Raw genomic sequence first — 26,868 nt, forward strand, 5'->3', positions numbered from 1 at the left:
TGGTATAAAATCTACCAGAATTTCGAAAATCTTTATAATAGGTATATGGGGGCTATTCAAGTTTGAAGCCAAGACCACATTATTATCAAAAATGATTTTTACTCTATTTCAATAATATACTGAGCGTTTTATATTTTCTGTCAGGTCATTGATGATATGCTATAGTTTGATTTTCTCATGGGCACTATTTGCACAATTTTTTATTCCCATCACTTCGTTGGTGCTTAATTTATATTCTGTAAAATAGAAAATTTATTATATGTATATGTATATCTATGGAAATAGGCGTCGTTTTTGTTCGATTTCGCACATTTTCACAGCTTAACATGAGATATATGATTTCATCTAAAGGTGGGCGGTGCCACGCCCGTTGCTCAATTTTATTACCAGGCTCCTTAAAAATCCACCTATGTATGTACATATATATATAACTGTAAATCTATATTGATTAGTTTTAGATATTACAAACATATGTACAACGTTAGGCGAACAAAACTATATTACTCTATGCAAAAATGTTTCAAAATTACTTCGGTTACATCGAGGCTATAATGCGATAGTCGTACACTTCACTAATAAAAAAGTTTTTACACTAGCACTAGATTCTGATCGGTAAGTTTGTGAGGCAATGCAAAAGTCCGATCTGAAAAATTTGTTAACTGTAGGCTACGAGTGGCACCACACTGCGTAACCAGTGGCGTAACTATAGGGTGGCAAGTCGGCAAAATGCCACGGGCCCCCAGCCCAAAGGGGCCCCCGGTCAGAGGAAATCTCAATTCCCAACATTTATTATTACACAAACACATTACTTAAGTAAAAAAAAGGTTTGTCTTTAATTTATTTGTTACCTTCTTAGTTGCATACACAACTAAAAAAAAATATACCTAGGTATTAAACTTTCAATGCATTAGTAAAAAAAAATTTAACCCAGTTTTAGAAAGAATGGTCAAAATTCAATTACTCGTAATAATTTCGGAAACATGTGTGGACAAACATACCTCAAAAATGTGTATATTGGTTTACATTTATATTCACTGGGCATGTCTCAGGGTGTCTCGCTGAGACTAGGTATACTGCCGGCATTAAAATTAGTGTTGCCGTTTTAGCGCATTTCGCGCTAGATAACGCAATTCTAGACTCTTCAGCGCTTTTTTTCTCAATACAATGCGCTAAAAAATATTTTTCGGAATCTAGTAGAAAATTGTAAAAATTATTGACGATCGTAAATTTAAGCCAATAAGTTAATTGTCAGAGCCGTAAAACGTTAGGAAAATAACGAGCTGGGAATTCCCCAAAGGATTTAGTATTCCCCGACCACAATGTTATTGATGCGTTTTTAAAATTTTGTCTCTTTTTTACATTAAAGTGTTATGTTATGACTGTCTCTGATTTTACTAACAGAGTTCAATTATAATGATACGTCATCAGTTGAAAGTTCTTAAGAAAAATTGCCACACTTTTATGTTGCCTGAACTCGGTTTGCAGAAAATGACTAAAACTGTAAAAAAAGAAACGGCATCTGGTGAAGGCACACCAACCGCACCCGAACGTAATGATGACCAGAAAGATATTCAGTTATTTAATTTAGTTGATTTTGATAAATGTAATAATGGTTAAATAAATTCACATAAAAACACATCTTCTCTTATTGCCATTAAAATTTCACAGCTAAAATTTAGCGCAATTTTGAAATGAGTTTGGTGTATTTTTTTCTTTCTCAAACGGCAACACTGCTTAAAATTTATGTTGGTAATACTTGCTGATGCTTGGGGAATCCCCGATTCGAGTTTGTATATATGAAAAACTCCACTATTGTATAGGGTGATTTTTTAAGAGCTTGATAACTTTTTTTAAAAAAAAAAACGCATAAAATTTGCAAAATCTCATCGGTTCTTTATTTGAAACGTTAGATTGGTTCATGACATTTACTTTTTGAAGATAATTTCATTTAAATGTTGACCGCGGCTGCGTCTTAGGTGGTCCATTCGGAAAGTCCAATTTTGGGCAACTTTTTCGAGCATTTCGGCCGGAATAGCCCGAATTTCTTCGGAAATGTTGTCTTCCAAAGCTGGAATAGTTGCTGGCTTATTTCTGTAGACTTTAGACTTGACGTAGCCCCACAAAAAATAGTCTAAAGGCGTTAAATCGCATGATCTTGGTGGCCAACTTACGGGTCCATTTCTTGAGATGAATTGTTGTCCGAAGTTTTCCCTCAAAATGGCCATAGAATCGCGAGCTGTGTGGCATGTAGCGCCATCTTGTTGAAACCACATGTCAACCAAGTTCAGTTCTTCCATTTTTGGCAACAAAAAGTTTGTTAGCATCGAACGATAGCGATCGCCATTCACCGTAACGTTGCGTCCAACAGCATCTTTGAAAAAATACGACCCATTGATTCCACCAGCGTACAAACCACACCAAACAGTGCATTTTTCGGGATGCATGGGCAGTTCTTGAACGGCTTCTGGTTGCTCTTCACCCCAAATGCGGCAATTTTGCTTATTTACGTAGCCATTCAACCAGAAATGAGCCTCATCGCTGAACAAAATTTGTCGATAAACACATTTCGAACCGAACACTGATTTTGGTAATAAAATTCAATGATTTGCAAGCGTTGCTCGTTAGTAAGTCTATTCATGATGAAATGTCAAAGCATACTGAGCATCTTTCTCTTTGACACCATGTCTGAAATCCCACGTGATCTGTCAAATACTAATGCATGAAAATCCTAACCTCAAAAAAATCACCCGTTATTACGCAAGAACTCACCAAGCAATTAGCAGTTTATTGTCGTAAGAATTGGTTGTTTGTTGCAAGTGAGGATATTGTTACAAAAGTAGTATTAAGTTGTATTTGTATTGCTATATGCATCCCTTATTATGAACAATAGCTGTAGGTATATGGAATAGCATTTGTTTTGTTGTAGACATCAGGCGCCGCGGCTGTCTGCTTGTCGAAACAATAGACATCTGGCGCCGCAGCTGTCTGCTTGTCTGCTTGAACAAATGCTGAGTCTGGCGCCGCGGCTGTCTGCTTGTCTGTATTTGGCGCCGTATAGCATTATGTTCTTGTAATTTCCAGACGCAATATTCTAGAAGGACACGTCGGCATCAGCGAGAAGTGCGTGGCTATATAAGCCGTGGCAGCGCCAACGTAATCAACCAGTGCTAAGAGTAAACTGATATAGTGTAGACGAGTTGTAAAATAAAGAGATTTTGTTGAAGTGAATTAAACAGCTTTTGGTTTTATTTGTCAGAAAATCGTCTGGCACAGCAAATAGCTGAAAATATATCACAAATAACAGAAAATGTAGTGCAAACAGAAAATCGTCTTGCACAGCAAATGACGCAACTAGCTGAAAATACATCACAGTTAGAGTCTCGCCTTACACAACAAATGACTGAAAATAATACGCAGTTAGAAAAGCGTTTGGTACAACAGATTACAGAAAATAATACACAAGTGCAAGAGAAATTTTCAAAATTTGAAGACGAATTAAGCACAATAAAAAATGACGAAGAAAATTTAAGATCAGAATTTCTTCAACTGAGTAATCGTATGCGAGAACTGCAACTGCATGGCCCTGCACCATCAACAAATGATCCAAGATTGAAGGCACCCACATTCGATGGAAGTATTCCATTTCAAATTTTCAAACTTCAGTTTGAAAAGACAGCAATGGCCAATAACTGGAATGCAGCGGACAAAATAGCGTCCTTGTTTGTATCATTGAAAGGACATGCGGCAGAAATCCTTCAGACTATTCCAGACTGTGAACGGGACAACTATGAGGCATTGATGAGTGCGATAGAAAGACGATATGGTAGTGAGCACCGGAAACAAATATACCAGATCGAACTGCAAAATAGGGGTCAGAAGATGAACGAGTCATTGCAAGAGTTCGCAACTGAAATAGAACGACTAGCTCATTTGGCAAATGCAGATTACATTGAGAGGGTAAAAATTCAATGTTTCATAAATGGAATTCGTGATGTGGACACCAAACGCGCCACATATGCATTGCCAAAAATAACGTTTGCTGAAACGGTTTCGCACGACCTCACACAGGAAACAACTTCCCTACTAAGTAAACCAGCACACAAAGTACAAAGGGTTGAAATGGAACAACCGGCGCTGATGGAAGAAATATTGAAGACTCTGAAGACAATTGCTGCACCGCGAGTAAATACAACAGGAAGACGTTTCAATTGTGGAAAAGTGGGTCACTATGCCCGAAATTGCAATATAAAAGTAAACCCATCAAAACGGAAACAACCAACAGATAACGAGGACGGAGCATCCACATCTCACAAGTCGTTAAACTAAAACGGAACAGTTCAAAGGGGCGTGAGCTGGTTCCCACAACTATTTGCCCCGCCATCTCGATATCACAAATAGGTCGCCATGACAACAATCTTACTATCAACGGCATCGTAAATGGACGACTGTCAACGCTTACTTTGGATACTGGTGCCACACATTCAATTATCCGACCGGATGTGGTAAGAGGAACGGTTGAACCATTAGTCGGTTGCAAGCTTCGAACGGCCACCGGGGAGGAAGCAGCTGTCGCGGGAAAAGTGTTTTGCGAAGTGATGATTGGTACCCTGGAAGTTAATCACACCTTCATCGTAGCAGAAATCACGGGTGAAATTATAATGGGAGTAGATTTCATGATTGATCACGGGGTTACTTTGGATTTAAACAAGCAAATGCTGTTTTGCCAGAACATGGAGATGCCTATAAACACCGAATATGTGACCGACGTTGAAAGTAAGAGGGTGATTGTTGATGATAATCAGAGTATTCCACCAAAATCTGAGGCGATTGTTTGGGCTAAAGTGAATGGAGGAGGTGGGACTGAAGAATTGTGGATAGGTAGGAAGAACGCTTGTGAAAACTAGAGAAGACGCCACCATTCCGGTCAGAGTAGTGAATAAATTCAACACGCCTATAAGTCTGAAGAAAGGAGCAGTAATTGGGCAGTGCCAGAATATAAGTGCAATAGCACGATGCGAACGGTCACAACAGAAACAGCATTGTCAAACATCGCATAAATACCGGAGACGCTAAACCAATCCGACAAGCTCCGCGTAGGGTTCCACTAGCAAAACGTGAGGATGCTAACAAAATTATTGAAGACATGCACAAAAACGGTGTAATCGAACCTTCAATAAGTCCATGGAGCTCACCTATCGTCTTAGTTAAAAAGAAAGATGGTAGCACCCGTTTCTGCGTAGATTATAGGAAGTTGAATGATGTCACAAAGAAAGACAGTTATCCTCTACCGAGAATCGACGATACATTAGACACCTTGTCTGGAGCGAAATGGTTTTCTACATTAGATCTACAAAGTGGATATTGGCAATTCGAGATTGATGAACGTGACCGTGAAAAGACCGCTTTCAGTATGGGCGACGGGCTATGGGAATTCTCTGTGATGCCATTTGGGTTATGTAATGCGCCTGCAACGTTCGAGCGACTGATGGAACATGTGTTAAAAGGACTCAACTGGAAGACATGTTTGGTGTATCTTGATGACATTAAAGCAGTCAAAGATTGGCCTCGACCCACCAACATACATGAACTCCGCAGCTTCCTTGGCTTATGCACGTATTACCGCCGTTTTGTACCTGGATTTGCGAACGTGGCTAGAAGTTTACATGATTTAACAAAGAAGAATCGCCCGTTTGTATGGCAGTTGGAACAAGAAAAAGCGTTTGAGCAGCTGAAAGAACTACTTTGTACGGGGCCGATGTTAGCTTATCCAATACCTGGAAAGAAATTTATCCTGGATACAGATGCGAGCGCTTATGGAATTGGAGGTGTCCTGTCTCAGCTCATCGACGGACAAGAAAGAGTAATTGGGTATTACAGCAGAGTGCTCGGGAAACCAGAGAAAAACTACTGTGTGACGCGAAAAGAACTACTAGCTGTGGTGGAATGTGTAAAACATTTCCACAAGTATTTGTATGGACAACGATTCTTGCTGAGGACTGATCATGCAGCATTAAAATGGTTATTATTTAAGAATCCGGAAGGCCAAATTGCACGATGGATCGAAAGATTACAGAATTACGACTTCGAAACGGAACATCGAAAGGGGATTCACCACAAAAATGTGGATGCATTATCACGTCGCCCTTGTCCACTGGAATGTAAACATTGCTCCAAATCAGAAGGAAAAGAAGGTATAATCGACGTGCGATTACTGAATATAGAACCTGAAGATGATTGGACTCCTCACCGCATCATAATCAATCGTACGACCACCAAAGGAGCAAATAAGTAGCGAGAGTCCAACTGCAAAAGCATATTGGGTCCAATGGAACAGCATAAACCTCGTTAATGGATACCTTCATCGTACCTGGGAAAGCGTCCATGATCCCGAAAGTATTGAAAGAATATCACAATGGGCCTAGTGGAGGGCACCTTGGAATTACAAAAACTATAGAGAAGATTAAACAACGGTTCTACTGGATCGATTGTCGAGATTCCATAGCAAAATGGATAAGTAATTGCGTAGAGTGTATGGCAGCTAAAGGTCCTAAAGCCAAAAGTCGCGGTAGGCTAGAACAGTACAACGTGGGATCACCATTTGAACGAGTCGCAATGGATGTTGCAGGTCCGTTCCCAACCAGTACGGCCGGAAACAAATATCTACTGGTTGTCATGGACTATTTCAGTAAATGGCCAGAATTATATGCCTTACCAAACCAGGAAGCGAAGACAGTAGCTGAAGCGTTTGTAGAAAATTGGATAACAAGGTTCGGAGTGCCCGTCGAATTACACTCAGATCAAGGCAGGAATTTCGAATCTTCCATTTTCCAAGAAGTCTGTACATTATTGGGCATCCACAAGACACGGACAACAGCGTTACATCCACAATCAGATGGAATGGTGGAGAGATTCAACCGAACGCTCGAAGAACATCTGCGGAAAATCGTTGATAAAGATCAACGGAATTGGGACAAGTGCATCCAGATGTTCCTGCTGGCGTATCGTTCAGCGAAGCACGAGACAACTGGTTACACGCCAACAAAGATTATTTTCGGATCTGATTTGCGACTCCCTGCTGATTTTAAGTTTGGAACGAATCCTACAGCTGTAAGAAATGATGGAGATTATTGTTCTGCCTTAAAGGAAGAAGTGAATGAATTGCATCTAAGGGTAAGACAGCATACGCATCTGATGAGCAATAAGATGAAGAACCGGTTCGATCAAGCGGCAAATTCAAAAGATTTTGAAGAAGGTGATCTGGTCCTGTTGTACAATCCACTTCGAAAGAAAGGCTTGTCCCCGAAACTGCAGACAGCCTGGGAAGGACCCTATATGGTGATGAAACGACTTAATGACGTGGTATACCGCATACAAAGAAATGGAAAGGCACGATGTAAAATGAAAGTAGTACATTTGGAGAGGCTCGCCCCATTTGGTTCAAGAGGATTTGTGCCTAATCGGGATGATTAGGCTTTAGTGGAGGGCAGTGTTACAAAAGTAGTATTAAGTTGTATTTGTATTGCTATATGCATCCCTTATTATGAACAATAGCTGTAGGTATATGGAATAGCATTTGTTTTGTTGTTGACATCTGGCGCCGCGGCTGTCTGCTTGTCGAAACAATAGACATCTGGCGCCGCAGCTGTCTTTTTGTCTGCTTGAACAAATGCTGAGTCTGGCGCCGCGGCTGTCTGCTTGTCTGCATTTGGCGCCGTATAGCATTGTGTTCTTGTAATTTCCAGACGCAATATTCTAGAAGGACACGTCGGCATCAGCGAGAAGTGCGTGGCTATATAAGCCGTGGCAGCGCCAACGTAATCAACCAGTGCTAAGAGTAAACTGATATAGTGTAGACGAGTTGTAAAATAAAGAGATTTTGTTGAAGTGAATTAAACGGCTTTTGGTTTTATTTGTCAGTCCAGAGATACGAACCTAGTAAAGTGAAACTAGCAAGGAGTAAATTCGCAACAATATATTTAATTAGTTAATTGTGAAAATAGGTTGACAATGTCTACTCGATAAGAATTTTATTCTAATATTTAAAATAATTTATACTATTACAATTATTTTAATTTTTAATCTACCCATAACATTAATCATTTACATCGTCGGTAGGTATCGGTAGTAAAGTTTGAAATCACAAGTTACGAAATTATTATTTAAAATAATGATTCTCATCGCGCATTTCAAAATCAATTCACTATTTTGGCATTCGTAACCACCAAAACTATTTCGGTACCTATGTTCATCGTTCTTTCACACTTGATTTGAACTTTGAACAATCGGTGGACTTTCGTTATAAACATTTTTACGGTCGCTTTTTTGGCATTTGTTAGCAATTAAGTAGATTTTTCAATAAATAAAAACTATAGTATTATTACAAACTTTTTGCGGTTTAGTTCTAGAAAGTATCAGAGTGGAAGCGAAAAACGAAAGCGAAAGAAGGAGTCTGAAGAACAAAATAAAAAGTTACCTAAAATAAGTCAGTACTTTAATAATCAAGATAGTATACAAGAAGAATCAAATGAACAGCGCGACGGAAAGGCAGAAAATGATGACATAAGTGTCAATATCGCAGGGCCCGATAACAGTGAGTATTTAGATTCAGAGCAACCACAACCAGGTACGAGCAAATCTTTAAATGAATCATGTTTGGATATAGAAAAATTAAAATCTTTACCGCATGTTACTGCTAAAGATAACTTTAAAGAACTCAATGATCAAGTAAAACGGTTTGTGATCGAAAACGGACACTGTAAACCAAAAGGCCCCTTTTTAAGGGATAGTAACAATAGATCTTTCTTAGATAAATATTATTACACTGTTTCTAAATCTGGCGTAAAGTTAGAACGCACATGGCTGTCCTATTCTCTATTGCTTCAAAAAGCATATTGTGAACCATGTTGGTTATTCGCAAATAGGGCATCTAAAAATATACAAAATATTTGGATGGAAGGCTATGATGATTGGAAACATATTGTGGAAGCCATAGAAAGACATGAGACATCGAAAGAACATTTGCATTCATGTTTTGTACATCGACAGTGGCAGTTACATGGAACACTAGATGAAGAGCAAGAGCCCATTATCAAGAGAGTAACATTTTTTTGGCGCCAGGTACTCACTAGACTCCTTGATGTTACTCTGACACTTTGAACCTGTAATTTAGCTTTTCGTGGCCATAAAGAAATGGTATATGGCAACGATTCTGGTCCAAAAGGAAATTTTTTGAGTATTGTTGAGTTATTAGCCAAATACGATCCTATTTTACAAGAGTTGCTAAGCAAACCTAAGGGCCAGATTAAATACTTAAGTCCAAAAATACAAAATGAGCTCATTGCTGTTCTGGTTCAAAAAGTGGAAAATGCTCTGGTAAATGAAATAGTCACCGCACCGTTTTATTCCATTTTGTTTGATACTACTCAAGATATTTCCAAACCAGATCAATTATGAGAACTTTACCGTTACTGTGTAATCGAGAAAGATGAAAATGGAACTCCAAAGGCGCTCGTAATTAAAGTCATTTTTAGGATTTCATGAGGTTAAGGATCAAACTGCCTTAGCAATATCCAAGCAGATAATAAAATCCATAAATGACAAAAGTATTTCTCTGAATAAGTGCCGTGGTACCATGGAGCTAATACCATGAAAGGTACTTATGACGGAGTTCAAAAACTCATACGAGATATAGAGCCAAATGCAGTGTATGTCCATTGTGCTGCTCATAATTTAAACTTGGTAGTAAATGATGCAGTAAAAGAGGTCATAGAAATACAAACATTATTCGAAACTGTGCAACAAATTTATAATTTTTTTGGCCATAGTATTAGACGATGGAATATATTATCTAGTTTTATATCTGACAACAAAAAAGGAGAAAACGTTGTATCATCAAATTCAGTAACATTAAAAACAATGAATCCAACTAGATAGGCAGGACGCTTTGATGCCATGTTTGCTTTAAAGGTTCGATTTGCTGATGTTCAAAAAGCGCTAACAAAAAGCATTTTATCAAATTTCAAATCCGATGAGAGAAATGAAGCTATCTTGCTAAAGAAGAAGGTAGAGAACTACAATTTTATTATGTTGCTGGTTTTCCATTGCAAAGTCTTACAAACCATAGACGCGGCTTCTAAAGCACTTCAATCTAAAGCCATCGATCTTTCAAATGCTTCAAAGCGTTTGCAAGTCTGTCTAGAAGAACTTGAAAAGTATCGACATGAATTTGAAGATTTAAAAACGGAAGCAAATAGTATTGCAGTTAAATGGTCTATAAACCCCGAATTTCCTAAAACTCGTCAGAGAAAAGTGAAACGTCATTTTGATGAAATTTGTGAGGATGAACGTCTCCAAGATCCTGAAAGCTTGTTTAAAGTGAACGTATTCTATCGTGTATAAGACATCATCATTAACTTATTTAAGAAATTCTATGGGACAAGAAAGGTTAAGCAATTTGGCTATTCTATCCATCGAAAATTCTATGGCCCGAAATTTGAACTTTGATGATGTCATTAACACTTTTGCTGAACAGAAAATCCGAAGAAAAGAATTTTAATAATTAAAATTGTGTACTTAAAATAAAATTGTGATTTTAGTTCAATATGTACTTTAAATTAGGTACCTTTAATTAAAAGTGAATAATTAGAAAATCAAGAAATTATAATTATAAAGTTTGTATGTACCTACTTCACGTAGTGATTTATTAGTTAACTCTTACAAATAAAAGTGTATAAATAAATATTATAAAATAAAAAAATACTATTGTTGTTGGTTCAGCTTCTTTATATATTGGGGAAGTGGGAGGGCAGGGGGCCCATTCGATGAATTTGCCACGGGCCTCAAACGGTATAGTTACGCCACTGTGCGTAACTCACTTGTACATAAGTAATATTGTAAAGCAACAACAGATTCACTAATGGCTGATTAAGAAAAATACAGATAAATCATAAAAACAGGTTACAAGTTGTCGGACCAGTAAAAGTTGTATTGAAAAATTAGAAACATAGTTTTATGTTATATAGTACATTTTGTTAGTTTAAAAGAAGTGTCATTTGTTCGGAGTAGAAAGTTATAAGTGTTTTAAAACGTTCCTCGACCGGTAAAAATGTTAATTTGCAGTCTAATTTTTTAAGCTTCAAACTGTGGAAACTTCAAAAATTTATTTATTTATCATTCAACACTTACTCGGCCTCCCAGCGATGTTGCACATACTTAAACAATAAACTTTTGTTTGAAATTTGCTCACTCACAAGCAAACACGTTTTGTGGACTGCAGAGAAGTGGGCGAAATCGGCGCCGTTTTCGGGTATTTCTGTAAAGAGACAATATGCAGTTATAACTCTGTTCACTATATTGCGAGAGTATGTAAAGGTTGCAACTATAAATTTACTATAACATATCGCTCATTTGCTGCAAGACCGGCATAATTCAAAAAACGTGATTTTGGAGTTAATGCTGCAGAATTGTTCGTTATATCATACTTCATGTTGAGTGAAAAATTCATATGAATACCTCTTATATGCTCCGCTTGAGAAGAGGTGTAAGGTTGGAGTCACCGTGTAAGGTTGTAGTAAGTTGAAAACTTTAAACGCGTTTTCTGGCGAATCGATTTTTTTGACTTATGCCGGTCTTGCAGCAAATGAGCGATATATATAAATTGTTATTGTTGATTTCTGTGTTAATTTGTACTCCAATTTCTATGATGTCTGCCATTGCCCAAAAATAGATTAATGAAAAATAACAATTCTATTTTATTTAATTAAAGTTTACATTTAATTTTTACGCTCCTAATTCTCTACCAATAATGCCGAATGTAGTTTTGAGTACTTAAATTAGAAAGTACCTTGTACTTAAAAAACGATGGCAATAAAATAATAAATGCACAGAGTCTTCAATGTACTTTGAACACGTGGAGCAATTCGGACTATATAGACTGATAGAATCTGTACAGGTAGCTTATAAAGCACACGTGTCCACAAGGCGACTCCCTTTCGTGCGACTTCTTCAACCTACTTTCGGAGAAAATAATTCTTGCTGCAGAACAAATTAGGGAAGGTACTGTCTTCTATAAGAGTGTAAACTGCTGCCGTACGCCGATGACATCTATATCATTGGTCTCAACAACCGCACCGTTAGTTCTGCTTTCTCCAGAATGGTTACGGAAGCGAAGCAAATTGGTGTGGTAGTGAACTAGGGCAGGCCGAAATATTACCTGTCCAACATAAAATAACCAGGGTTCTCATTTACTACTCCGTAGCAGCAAAATTTCTAGAATTATTGCTATGCTATCGCTACCGCTATCACTTTTCCGGGAGCCACAGCATAGTCGTAGCATAACAATGTAAAAGAAGTGCTCTACTCTGCTCCGAGTTTTGTTAGGTAAAAAACTATAGCTGGAGCGGGAGCAAAAAATTAAATTCTGCGCTATGCTCTGGCGTAGCGGTAGCAAAAAATTGGGAGCGGTAGCACAGCAGAGCTAATGAAAATTTTCATTCGCTACAACTCCCGAATGTGTTTGTTTTTTTTTTCTTTTTTTGCTATTTTCTGTCATAATATTTGAATTAATTGAATAATTCAAACAAAAAAATGTTATGCAAATCATTTTGGCACTTGTTGCGTCAAGCGACTTTATAAATCTAAAATCAAATATTTTAAGAAATATATTAATAAAGTCAATTAGATAATAATTGAATAAATTATATATATATTTTTTTTATGTAAAATATTTACCATTTTTATATTACCAAAAACATCATCTATTCCTAATGTATTACAATACTCAATCCTATGAATTTTCGAAATTAATTTTAACTACATTACTTTCCCCTTTTTTATATACATTAGGGTGTTTTTTTTTAACTATTATTTTTTTTCAGTTTCCTTGAAATGTTTAGCCCTAAATATTAACATTAAAAACTGGACCAAGGCATGTAAAAATTGTCCATAGAAAATACACGACAATCCTGATTTCTTATCTTTAAATTCCTACAGATCAGAGGTATTTTAAGGCATCGCTTGACTTTAGACACATGTTTCTCAGAATTGTTCACTCTACAAAAGTGCCCACAGCAACAAAGTCGAAACTCACACCGGCGAGGTATTACGGGGCTCTAAACTTGATTTTTCCAAGAAATTCGCATTCGCACGAAATGTGAAGAAGAAGAGTGATCAATTCTGAGAAACATGCGTCTAAAGCAGTGGTCGGCATTTCTTAGCACAATTGTGCAAACTAACTTCACACGTACGTTTACGCTCTATCGTTCAGTCGTTGTCGAGCCAGCAACGAATTAACATCGCGCAAGACTATAGCGCAAAACCAAATATGCCCTGCGAGAAATATTTTATGATATTAAATGCCTTTTATGTTCCAAGTCTTTAAAAGATAAAAGGGAATATATCCTTAAAAGACATTTTGTTAATTTTCATAATACTATTAACTATTTATAAAATTTGCTTGATTTTAATTCCAATTTCTCACTGGGCTACTTTTTTTTCGTGCTCACCAACACAGTGACAGATCCTCTCATGCCGACCACTGGTCTAAAGTCAAGCGATGCCTTAAAATACCTTTAAAGATAAAAAATCAGGATTGTCGTGTATTTTCTATGGACAATTTTTACATTCCTTGGTCCAGTTTTTAATGTTAATATTTAGGGCTAAATATTTCAAGGAAGTTTTTGTATGGTATTTCCAAGGTAAATAAATGGTAAATATTTTACATAATAAAAAAATATATATGTATAATTTATTCAATTATTATCTAATTGACTTTATTAATATATTTCTTAAAATATTTGATTTTAGATTTATAAAGTCACTTGACGCAACAAGTGCTAAAATGATTTGCATAACATTTTTTTGTTTGAATTATTCAATTAATTCAAATATTATGACAGAAAATAGCAAAAAAAGAAAAAAAACAACAAACACATGCGGGAGTTGTAGCACATGAAAATTTTCATTAGCTCTGCTCCCAATTTTTTGCTACCGCTACGCCAGAGCATAGCGCAGAATTTAATTTTTTGCTCCCGCTCCTGCTATAGTTTTTTACCTAACAAAACTCGGAGCAGAGTAGAGCACTTCTTTTACATTGTTATGCTAAGGCTATGCTGTGGCTCCCGACAAAGTGAGAGCGGTAGCAAGAGTAAAATGAAATGCTATGGGAGTAGCGTAGTTTTTCAAACGCTGATTTAAACATCGAAGAAAATCAATCGATAACAGATCTATTGCAAGAATTTAACGAATTATTTTTCAAAGAAGGAAATAAACTTTCTTTTACGCATGAAATCAAACATCAAATTATTACAACAGAGAACGTCTATCATAGAGAAGGTTGACGGCGCGAAGAACGTAAAAATAACTCGGTCGAGATGGTCCAGTTTCACCACATACAAATTCTGAGCGTGTTTCACCACTTTAACAGCAATTTAGGGGTTTTTAGAGTCTATGAGGAATAACATGTTAATGTAAATAAAAGAGAACCAATGCAGGGCAATATACATATGTACATGTGTATTTATATGCAGGTGATTTCTGGTTGGCGGAGAAGTTCCTGTATGCTACATATATGACTTTTTCTAAAGCTAACATACATATCTGTACATATTTTTACGGGGGAAATTGCGCCAAAATGAAACATAATGAGGTTATTCTGCTTTTTGATTGGAAAAGTTTTTGTATACTATATACAAGTAGTTAGATTTTTTTCTAAGTCTAATATACATATAGTATATATGGGGTATTCCATACCAAATCGACCACTTTTGAACCCGACCCCTTTAGATTTTGCTGAAACTTATCCATCCTTTTCTACTCTTTGAAAAACATTTTTGAGAATTTTTTCAAAATTTTTTGTCCTACTTCAAAAAAGTTATGAATTTTTCTATTTTTTGCTAAAAAAATGGCTTTTTTATATTCAAATAGCCATAAGTTTTGTAGAAATTGACTTTTGGGGACCATTTTTTTTTTTAATTTTTGTTTTTGAATGAACTTTTCGAAAAAATACTCGAAAAAAAATTTAACACGATCAATTATATAAAATAATCGTTTTTTTTAAGTAAAATCTTAATTTTTATTTTTTTGAAATTTCGCCTATTTTGTTTTTTGTTTTTTTTTTTCTCAAAAAAAACTTCAATTAATTTGACAACTATCCCTGCTAATCTCGGAGTAGGCCGATTTTTTTTATATTTTTTTTATTTAAAAAATTAAAAAAAATTTTAAATAAATAAAAAAAAATATTAAAAAAACTCGGCCGACTCCGGGATTAGCAGGGATAGTTGCCAAATTAATTGAAGTTTTTTTTGAGAAAAAAAAAACAAAAAACAAAAATGGCGAAATTTCAAAAAAATAAAAATTAAGATTTTACTTAAAAAAAACGATTATTTTATATAATTGATCGTGTTAAATTTTTTTCGAGTATTTTTTCGAAAAGTTCATTCAAAAACAAAAATTAAAAAAAAAAATGGTCCCCAAAAGTCAATTTCTACAAAAGTTATGGCTATTTGAATATAAAAAAGCCATTTTTTTAGCAAAAAATAGAAAAATTCATAACTTTTTTGAAGTAGGACAAAAAATTTTGAAAAAATTCTCAAAAATGTTTTTCAAAGAGTAGAAAAGGATGGATAAGTTTCAGCAAAATCTAAAAGGGTCGGGTTCAAAAGTGGTCGATTTGGTATGGAATACCCCATATACATAAAGGGTGATTTTTTTGAGGTTAGGATTTTCATGCATTAGTATTTGACAGATCACGTGGGATTTCAGACATGGTGTCAAAGAGAAAGATGCTCAGTATGCTTTGACATTTCATCATGAATAGACTTACTAACGAGCAACGCTTGCAAATCATTGAATTTTATTACCAAAATCAGTGTTCGGTTCGAAATGTGTTTCGCGCTTTACGTCCGATTTATGGTTTACATAATCGACCAAGTGAGCAAACAATTAATGCGATTGTGACCAAGTTTCGCACTCAGTTTACTTTATTGGACATTAAACCAACCACACGAATGCGTACAGTGCGTACAGAAGAGAATATTGCGTCTGTTTCTGAGAGTGTGGCTGAAGACCGTGAAATGTCGATTCGTCGCCGTTCGCAGCAATTGGGTTTGTGTTATTCGACCACATGGAAGATTTTACGCAAAGATCTTGGTGTAAAACCGTATAAAATACAGCTCGTGCAAGAACTGAAGCCGAACGATCTGCCACAACGTCGAATTTTCAGTGAATGGGCCCTAGAAAAGTTGGCAGAAAATCCGCTTTTTTATCGACAAATTTTGTTCAGCGATGAGGCTCATTTCTGGTTGAATGGCTACGTAAATAAGCAAAATTGCCGCATTTGGGGTGAAGAGCAACCAGAAGCCGTTCAAGAACTGCCCATGCATCCCGAAAAATGCACTGTTTGGTGTGGTTTGTACGCTGGTGGAATCATTGGACCGTATTTTTTCAAAGATGCTGTTGGACGCAACGTTACGGTGAATGGCGATCGCTATCGTTCGATGCTAACAAACTTTTTGTTGCCAAAAATGGAAGAACTGAACTTGGTTGACATGTGGTTTCAACAAGATGGCGCTACATGCCACACAGCTCGCGATTCTATGGCCATTTTGAGGGAAAACTTCGGACAACAATTCATCTCAAGAAATGGACCCGTAAGTTGGCCACCAAGATCATGCGATTTAACGCCTTTAGACTATTTTTTGTGGGGCTACGTCAAGTCTAAAGTCTACAGAAATAAGCCAGCAACTATTCCAGCTTTGGAAGACAACATTTCCGAAGAAATTCGGGCTATTCCGGCCGAAATGCTCGAAAAAGTTGCCCAAAATTGGACTTTCCGAATGGACCACCTAAGACGCAGCCGCGGTCAACATTTAAATGAAATTATCTTCAAAAAGTAAATGTCATGAACCAATCTAACGTTTCAAATAAAGAACCGATGAGATTTTGCAAATTTTATGCGTTTTTTTTTAAAAAAAAGTTATCAAGCTCTTAAAAAATCACCCTTTACATACTTAATATATAATAATATATCTTTTACTGGGGAAATTGCGCCAAAAATGAAAGTTGAAGAAGAAATCGTCAACGGAATTTTAGTTCTAAATGAATTTCGTCGCGGAAAGATCGCCAAATCGATTTTATACGATTTTTCAAAAAATAAGTAACAAAAATTTAAGAAAGTGTCGCGTTCGAGAGTACACATCAGAATCTCTCGGGAGACTCTTTTTATTCCCTAGGAAGCAGGAGGAGTTGCAGAAGTGGGTGGAAAATTTACTGATCCCACCAACGCAGGATTTACCCACCCGCAATGCATTTGTTTGCATTAAGCACTTCGAACGAAGTGCAGTGGGTGTGAAGAAATTGAAGGCAGGAGCTGTGCCCACCCTTAATCTTGGTGAGTACTTTGTGCATGTATTATACAAATGTATGTATGAAAGTGTAAACAATAACGGCAGTGTCTTTAATGGGTTAAGTGCACTTTTTAAATTCGATAACAGAAATATTATTATTTTTTGCAAAAAGTACATACATTAATACATATGTACATAAGTATGCAAATATTTAAAATAAGTATGCTATGAGCGATGCGCGGGCAGAGCGATGTCAAGTGAAGTGTGTGTGTGTGTTGCGCATTGTGCAGAGTACGTTTGAATGTTTCTAGGTGTAGTGGACAGTATTAGGATGTGTCAATATTATCAACCAAATATTTACACATTACTAACAATAAAATCTGCCAAAATATTTTTTGTAGTAATAAGGGCACAATTCCGATTTCTTTGGCGCCGCGATTTGAAGGTACCGTTGGAAAGAGGAAGTCCTCCTGATTTCGCTTAGTTTAGGAGATATTCGGCCTTAAAGTTAAAAAATTCGCAAAATTGAACCATTTCAAGGAGCTATTTCACCACATTAACCCTCGTCGAGACCAACGGGTCTGGCCAGGCATATTTTGTTTTTAAATGTTATTTAGAGTGTAGCAAACGACTTGCGCTTCCAGGTAGCTTCCTAGAATTTTATTGTCTATAGAATTGAGAAAAAAAAATTCAAGGATATCGTATCGAAAAGGGCGAAAAAAGGATATTATAATATTACACCTTAGTCGAGACCAATGGTGCTTGTCTAGACCCCATATATTTTGTATGAAATTATAGGAACTTTGGTATGTTTCTATCATTTCGCACGGTTGATTTATCTGTTTTCATGTTCGTTACATGTCCAAATTGGTTTATATATTTATCTAGGTCAAATACTTTAGCCGCTAGAGCGTTTTAAAAGGTTAAGAAAAAATGTATTTTTTCTCAAAATGTTACATTTTTTGTGAACGCTATTGCCACGCCAAGCGTGAACAAGGCAGTCAAGTCTCGACTAAGTGTATCAGACCGTTGGTCTCGACCAGGGTTAAACACACTTTTTCACATTTTCACTTCAAATTAATTAAATTGCACTATAATCTTTTAAATAAATCTACATTTTACACTTTTAGCAGGTTTTTTACCTAAAAAATCTTTATTTTAAAAATCACATTTTACACTTGTTTGAACCTCATTTGTTTACCAAAAATTACGACGAAATGGAGCGCTGCCATGTGATGATAAGGCAATTCGCAAAAATTCCTCTTTTTCGCAAAAAATTCTCTATTCATGCATATGGATATTTTCTTTTTTAAATATATTAAGCAAATAAGTAATATTATATACATGTATTAGTAATATTATATAATAATATTATATATACATATGTATAAGTAATATTATATAATAATATTACGTAATAAAGTGTAAAGTATACAGTACACTACGAAAACTCAAATTTTCTTTCAATATGAGTGCATGATAACCGAAAAATATAGGGTGATTTTTTAAGAGCTTGATAACTTTTTTTAAAAAAACAACGCATAAAATTTGCAAAATCTCATCGGTTCTTTATTTGAAACGTTAGATTGGTTCATAACATTTACTTTTTGAAGATAATTTCATTTAAATGTTGACCGCGGCTGCGTCTTAGGTGGTCCATTCGGAAAGTCCAATTTTGGGCAACTTTTTCGAGCATTTCGGCCGGAATAGCCCGAATTTCTTCGGAAATGTTGTCTTCCAAAGCTGGAATAGTTGCTGGCTTATTTCTGTAGACTTTAGACTTGACGTAGCCCCACAAAAAATAGTCTAAAGGCGTTAAATCGCATGATCTTGGTGGCCAACTTATGGGTCCATTTCTTGAGATGAATTGTTGTCCGAAGTTTTCCCTCAAAATGGCCATAGAATCGCGAGCTGTGTGGCATGTAGCGCCATCTTGTTGAAACCACATGTCAACCAAGTTCAGTTCTTCCATTTTTGGCAACAAAAAGTTTGTTAGCATCGAACGATAGCGATCGCCATTCACCGTAACGTTGCGTCCAACAGCATCTTTGAAAAAATACGGTCCAATGATTCCACCAGCGTACAAACCACACCAAACAGTGCATTTTTCGGGATGCATGGGCAGTTCTTGAACGGCTTCTGGTTGCTCTTCACCCCAAATGCGGCAATTTTGCTTATTTACGTAGCCATTCAACCAGAAATGAGCCTCATCGCTGAACAAAATTTGTCGATAAACACATTTCGAACCGAACACTGATTTTGGTAATAAAATTCAATGATTTGCAAGCGTTGCTCGTTAGTAAGTCTATTCATGATGAAATGTCAAAGCATACTGAGCATCTTTCTCTTTGACACCATGTCTGAAATCCCACGTGATCTGTCAAATACTAATGCATGAAAATCCTAACCTCAAAAAAATCACCCGTTATAACCACTTCATACCCAAAACTCATAAAAAAAATAAAACTTTAAATATAATAATATATATATCGTCGCCTAAAATACAAACCAATGCATCATCAAATATAAATGGAAATCGCTGACAGATATAATAACCAAAATTTATCCATTTTATAACGAAAACTTAACAAAACTTTTTCTGTATGTAATTAGGATACGAAGAAGAACCTCCACATTTGTGGACGGGTCCACTGCCACGGAGAAAGTGCTGCATTCGCAGTTGTGCTTCCAGAGGGGCAACGATTTTCGAGTTCCCAAAAAAAGAAGATATTCGGTAGAGTTGGGCAAAGGCTTGCAACTTAGTTGTGTCGCCTTCCGATACCCTTTTTATTTGCCGAAATCATTTTGACTCGCAGTTTGTCGCTAAATACAAACTTTTGCCTGGGGCTTTTCCATGTTTACGATTAGAGCCAGCACTAAGTCGTAACTCATCCAGTGCTGACTCTAATTGGGTGTGCCCACCCGTCACTGTGACTTATGAACGTCCTAAAGTAGCTGTAGGAGTAGAAGAGGACGACATAACATTGAAAGAGTTTGAACAATATTTCATATTAGAGGGAAGTAGATTAAGATTAGGACCCCAAAATAACGACGTAGTCTCTGCTTTAGACAGTCGCGAACGAATTGCTCGATCGGCACGGTATTACCAAACTAATGCGCTTAGATTAAATAAAAACATTGAGGAGTTAGAGGGGGTGATTAAAGATTTAGAAAAAAAATATGAAGACCTAGAACAACGTGCAATAGTTGCGGATGTATCTTCAAGCTTTGACGCTATAACATTCACTAGGATGATCGTCACCAAGCGCATTGTTTTTAGTGACAATGAAAGGACATTGGCACAAAACATTAATTATATGTCCACCAAATCATATAGTTTCATGCGTGACGATTTAGGTTTTGCTTTACCAAGCAAGAGTTTTCTTTGGCGTTGGCGCCCCATTAGGTATGTTGTCCCTGGTATCGATGCCAATGTCTTGGGAAATTTAGAAAAAATTTCCAAAAAAATGTCCGTTTTAGAACGAAATTGTGTTTTGTTATTCGATGAAATATCAGTAAAGTCCGAGCTAACTTACAATAGAGTTAGGGATGTTATTGATGGGTTTGTGGATCATGGGACGGGACTTGCTCCGTCTGAATTGAAAGAAAGTTTGAGTAAAAACATCGCATCACTAAAGTCAATAGATCTCAACGTAAAGGTCTGCGATCAAGCACCTTCCAATTCTTCACTATTCAATTTGTTAAAAGTTACTGAAGAAAACCCTTTTTTTATGCACGAAGGTTTAAAAATATATTGTTTATATGACTATTGCCATCTTTTTAAGTCCGTCCGTAATACATTTATGAAATATGATATTTCAACCCCAAATGGAATAGTCAATTTCAAAGTTATACAAAAACTTTACTCTATCGATCAGAGCAATACGCATTTTAAAATATGCCCAAAACTTACAGAGGCCCACGTTTATCCCAGCGTGTTTGAAAAAATGTTCGTGAATCGTGCAACTCAAGTTCTGAGCAATTCGGTTGCTGCTGGCATTGAAATGGCATACAGCCAAAGTCTATTCGGCTCCGACGAATATTTAATAAAATGTGCACAGCCTACGCAGCTATTTATTAAAAAAAAATGAATGATCTTTTCGATGATCTAGACTGTAAAAATTTTGTTTCCAAAAATCCGCTGAAATATCCGTTATTGAAGAATGATTCCGGGAAGGTCCAACGCCTCTATGATTACATAAAATATTTTAAAACAATCATGCTTCAGGTGTATTGGTGGGTTTTGTTCCACAATAGGTGGAATGATTCAGTTGAGCGAAGAGCTATTTAAGGATCAAGAGGAATTGAGTTATATATTCCTTGGGAAAATTAATCAAGATGCGTTGGAGAATTTTTTTTATAGAGTCCGTGCTAGTCAGTGTATGAATACCCATCCCTCTGCCAGTGAGATACAATATATTGTAGGTAGATTCATTTCGATGAAAATTTTACGGCAAAATTTTCAAGATAAGGGGGCTAATTGTGAGGATGATGACGACATAAATTTAGATTGGAACCTACGCCCCGAAGATCGTTATCTAGATGTACAGGGAAACGGACAGGAATCTGAGCAGCTCGTCCTGGAATCTTTCACTATTCCAGACGAAAATTTTGTTGAAGAAGACGACAAAGCCGACGTCCAGATCAAGCGGTATTATACTGAAAAAAATTCTGTGTAAAATCCATTGCGAAAAATGCACCAAAGCAATGACGAAGACACAAAGCGATTTAACGCTATATTCGGAGGCCCTAATCAGAGCTAAGAACTATAAGGATGACGGCGACTTAACGCTAGTCAATCCTAGTGATAGGGTCTTCGAAGTGTGTCGACTGCAGATGATGTGGTACGTCAAGCTCTTCAACAAATATGTTCACTATTTAAATGTTCGTAGTCTGATGTTGTCCGCCATAAAACAAAAACGGAAAATGTTTTTCCTCAATGGTTTGATACAACCAATGCAGGTTTCGCCCATAAAATGAAACTATTAGAGTATTTAGTGACTGTTCTGCTATATAAAAATTCAAAATGGTTTGAAAAGCAAGAGATAAACAGGGAACGACATCGGAAGCGCGATACTAAATTAAAAAAACTTAAGTAAGTTGCAAGCCAGAATGCTTTGAATAAGAACATCTTACTTTCCGGTTAGTAATGAATTAATAAAATAAATATTTACATTTTATAATGTTTTGCATGCTATCATTTCCAGGTTTTTCTATTTGCAGTTTTTTTTCTACTTTCAGTTTTCTTTCATTATTATAATTTCAGGATAATTTTTTTTCTTTTTCTTTTTCAGTAGCATGCCAACAGAGCCTAACTTTTTTAAACACAAATATTGCAGTTAATCTAGATGGATTAAATTGTGTATAAAAAAGAAGGTGAAATTAAATGACTAATTTTAATCAATAAGTCGTGAGAGAAATTTCCATTTTAAATGGACAATTTTGTAATTCGGCATTATTTAATTTTTGTAAACATATTATTTCATTTTATTAAAATTGAAAAATTGTTAAGTTTCCATAAATAATAGAAAAAATCAATAAAATTAGCATACTTCATTTGCAAAGAATAAACTGGTCTTTAATTGGTAGTAAAAATCATTTTGGATTGAATAAGATTGATGTGTTGAACCCCTTCGGTCCGTCGACATATTGACTCTTTGAAATGAAAGCAAAAAAGGTGAGCTTCGCCATTGGTTGTCCGTGTCAACGGAAATTTCGCATGAAGCATTGAGTGTACATTAGGGGTAGTCTATTTTTGTAACACCTACTTTACATGGCATAACACGATGAGGAATAGTAAAAAAATGATAACTGCGTTTTTAGTTTTTCGATTTATTTCAAAAACTTCACGCAGAATTTAAATTGAAAAAATTCATATGTTATATGCGAAGAAGAAGAAGACAAATTTTGATTTAGAAGCAATAAGACTAATTTAAGTACAAGACAAATACATTTTTATGATAAATATACGTTTTAGTTCATTATTTAATTCATTTTGATATTATTTGAGATAAACTTAAGATTTAAACTATATTCAGATTTACAAAAAGGGTAAATTTCCTGAATAACTTTGATGGCTCTTTCAGCGCAAATATTCGATCTTTTTAAATTCAGAATGGCAGAATCTTCCTTTACCCAGTGTTTAAGAAAACACTTATGCGCAGTTTCGAATTGCTTGACGGATTTTTCCAATATTTCAAAATCATTGTTATGAAAACGGTGATCCGAGAACCAAGCATCATACCATGCGCTGCATATGAATTGGCAAATTGGCAAAAGTTGTATTCTGTGTTCCGGTATTAGTATGAACGTTAAAATCGCTAATATAGCTCTAGAATTCCATCGAGCGTTGCTGAGCGCTGGTAAAACTCTAAATTTTATGTATGGGAACTTGTCGTTTACTTCATAATATTTAAAATATTGCCCTAGTTCATATAAAAATTGCATGTCATCACGCCATTTAATAGATCTTAAGATCAACTTTTCTTCGTTTTGTTTGTAGTTTTGTTTTAGGTTTTCGTAGTTCATAATCAATTCGGTAAATATGTCATAACTGATGTTTGGCGATGTCGACTTTCCACCTAGTACTTCATTCATCACATGCTTCAAAATTAAATCTAATACATGATGTTGGCATCCAATATACTGCGGTGGGGACAAATGTTTTTCCTGAAAACAATTCTGCAGTAAACGAACAACTCCACTTTTAACCCCTGTATTAATGTTTGTTGTGTCACTAACAATCATTTTAATGGAATTCCAAAGGTTAAATTTATCCAATACATTCCTTATTCCTTAAAAAAGTTATAGAAAGTTAATTAATGCTCTAAAAATATATTATTAAATAGAAACCTTCAAAAATTGACAAACTTTTCCCGTTTTCAAGAACCATTGCCGCTATTCTTACTTCCTTAGCTTCATTTGTTAACACCACGGCCTGCACTTCTTTCTTCCCAAATTTCTTGCCGTCGAAATGAATGCACCAAATGTCATCTCTTAAGGAATTCTTATAATTTTTTTCCAAGTTCAGCGCTGCTTTAATCATCGCTTTGTGAATACCTGCTTGAGTTGGTGTTGCTATATTTATTCCTTCTTTGGACAATTCATTGCATATTTTAGCGGCATTTTTGGTGCTTACATGGGCTGTTGTTACCATTGTCACTGCTGCTTTTGTTGAACACTTCGCATTTCTTTTTCTTTGAAGAGGAGCTTTATATTCATCAACAGGTGGAGAATGTGATTGCTCGACAGATTCAGCTGATGATGTTGAAGTGTTGAGCGCCACTTTATTTAAACACGAGGTGCTGTGAACTTTTTTTTCTTAAAAGCGCAGCTTTGGAGGGATGCACACAAACTGCTTTAGCTGTCGTGTACCCAACTTCTCCGTTTGTAGTTGTTTGGAGTTCATACAACTTTTTGTCCTCAGTTCCTAGCCAGACACCTTTTAAATCAGTTATATCACATAATTTGTTGAACGCCATTGTAACATTTCTGCCATCCGGGAATTTTAAAAATGTTGAATAATCCTTTAAAACTTTTGTTATCTTCCGTTGTGCAGCTATGCGTGTTATGCTCGGAAAGTTTAGTTTCGACCACAAGGCAATCATTTCGTTTGAAATAATCTGGCATCTTTTCTTTTTCAATTTCTCCGTTTTTGCTAATTCATTATACCTTCCTATAATCACGGTCTGTTTTGGAATCTTACACAATTCACTCAAGGGGTTTTCAATGTTATTGATTTCTCTTCTCTTATTCTTAGATTTTTCAAATGTTATTAAATTGTTTTCCCATTGTTTTGAATTTTTTAAAACTTCAGCACCACTTTTTTTAAAAGACATTGTTAATTAAAAAAGACACTTTCACTCCAGCCGCCACGCACTGAATGAGAGACCGACAGCTAAATAAAGGCGACTGGCGCGACGCTTATACGAAGTTTCAATCATTCATAAAGCATTTACTCAAATTTACCGTTATCTATTTTTGTCATATGCAAAAATACGACGAATAACGGTAGAAGAGTAAAACAAAACAGACACAAAGAAAAGAACATAATCTCATATGGTGTTTTTTCTTGTCATATGTATGAAATTTTCATACGAAATTTCAATTTAAATTCTGCGTGAAGTTTTTGAAATAAATCGAAAAACTAAAAACGCAGTTATCATTTTTTTACTATTCCTCATCGTGTTATGCCATGTAAATTGTTTTTTTTCAAAAAAATGCAAAAAGTTATACCCCTAGTGTACATATTTACATGCATATGTTGCATGTAGACAAATTTTCAAACATTATGCGTATGGTTCTTTTATATTTGTTTACATGCACACATAATTACATACATATACATATATGGGCAAATGTACGACCGCTTGGTCTTTTAACATGATATCGAAACGATTAATGACCAAAGCAAATACTATATATGTATACATATGCTGACCACCTGTACGTAAATGACACGTGCAGTACGTAAATTTGGAGCCATGTACCGTGTACCGAAGCTTTAGCGCAAATCACGAAAATGTACGTAAATTGAAACGGAGAATATTGATGTACGTAATTTGCGTTAAAACAACAAAAAATTGCTATACAATTGTGTCCCACCCGTGACGATGGAATGAATACCCCTAATGCAAATTAAATATATTTACCCAGCTTTAACTATGTTAAACTCGCCATTATGGCAACGCCGTTTGTGGAATGCTTTGTATTGTATTTATTCGTGTTAAAGAGAAATTACATACTAATGTTAAAGCTCTTCTTATTTACATTTATTCATGTATTTTCTACCAACAATTTGTGGAATTTATGCTGACAGGTGATATTGTGGAAGCGACGCTATTGTGTGTGTACGTTGTATTATTTTTTTAAAATGTTGCGAAAACGTGGAGTAAATATATTTAACGAAAAATTGCGCGAAGAATTTTCGTTTATTAAGAAAGCGAAGACCAAAAGTGATGTCGTTTGCGAAGTGTGCAACACGGGTTTTAGTATTATGCACAGTGGTCGCCGAGATATTGAGTCGCAAATTAAATCGAAAAATCACCAAAATGCATTACACGCTGCCACGTCCAGCGACATACTCAATAGATATTTAAAAAGTTCTACTTTGAGCGGAACAGATGCCCATATCGCGGCGTGTGAAGGCGTTTGGGCATTTCATGAGATAAGTTCTAATCACAGTTTTCGCTCGGCCTATTGCGCTTCCAAAATCATTCGGAGTTGTTTCGCAATGTCCAAATTTTCTTGTGCGCGAACGAAATGCGAAGCCATCGCAACCGAAGTGTTCGCACCGTTCGTATTGCAAGAGCTCCAGAAAGACTTAAGGCCTAACATATGCAGGCATATGCAGCCGTATGTTACTGTCAAAAAATTAACGAAAAGCCTGTCAAATGCATAAGGAACGGAGAGTAGACTTTTGAATGACTATAATGTACTTACATGCAGAAGAGAAAATGGTTGATAAGCAATTCGTGTTTTCATTTATATTTCATCCGGATTTTGCAAAAATGACTAGAAAATTAAA

The 26,868-nt window shown here is 35.9% G+C and overlaps 3 protein-coding genes across 10 annotated transcripts in view; 1 reads left to right on the forward strand and 2 right to left on the reverse strand.

Annotated features, from left to right (window-relative positions):
• The window catches only part of LOC125776636 (uncharacterized), a 502,262-nt gene extending 496,900 nt beyond the window's left edge, over positions 1–5,362 (forward strand). Inside the window, exon 2 of the mRNA XM_049450076.1 lies at positions 4,879–5,362. The gene's annotated coding sequence lies outside the window, so the exon portion shown is untranslated. The remainder of the gene's footprint in view (positions 1–4,878) is intronic.
• LOC109579336 (cholesterol 7-desaturase nvd) overlaps positions 1–26,868 on the reverse strand; it is a 202,416-nt gene that overhangs the window by 60,499 nt on the left and 115,049 nt on the right. For all 8 annotated transcript variants that reach the window (XM_049450086.1, XM_049450080.1, XM_049450085.1 and 5 more), the window contains one exon: positions 11,185–11,311. In XM_049450086.1, the coding sequence (XP_049306043.1) occupies positions 11,185–11,311 (127 nt within the window). The remainder of the gene's footprint in view (positions 1–11,184; positions 11,312–26,868) is intronic.
• On the reverse strand, positions 23,074–24,657 carry LOC125776666 (uncharacterized). Its single transcript, XM_049450161.1, has 2 exons — positions 24,195–24,657; positions 23,074–24,136 (listed from the first exon to the last, which is right to left on the reverse strand). The coding sequence occupies exons 1-2, from the start codon at positions 24,496–24,498 to the stop codon at positions 23,328–23,330; spliced, it is 1,113 nt and encodes a 370-aa protein (XP_049306118.1). The 5' UTR covers positions 24,499–24,657; the 3' UTR covers positions 23,074–23,327.

The sequence above is a fragment of the Bactrocera dorsalis genome, chromosome 2 (assembly GCF_023373825.1).
Source record: "Bactrocera dorsalis isolate Fly_Bdor chromosome 2, ASM2337382v1, whole genome shotgun sequence".
NCBI lineage: Eukaryota > Metazoa > Arthropoda > Insecta > Diptera > Tephritidae > Bactrocera > Bactrocera dorsalis.

Excerpts from the sequence above, each read along its gene's own strand:
- LOC125776666 (XM_049450161.1), bottom strand. The coding sequence starts at position 24,498 with ATGGTAACAACAGCCCATGTAAGCACCAAAAATGCCGCTAAAATATGC. Across the intron at positions 24,137-24,194 it reads AAGTTTGTCAATTTTTGAAG|GAATAAGGAATGTATTGGAT; the intron begins GTTTCTATTTAA and ends AACTTTTTTAAG.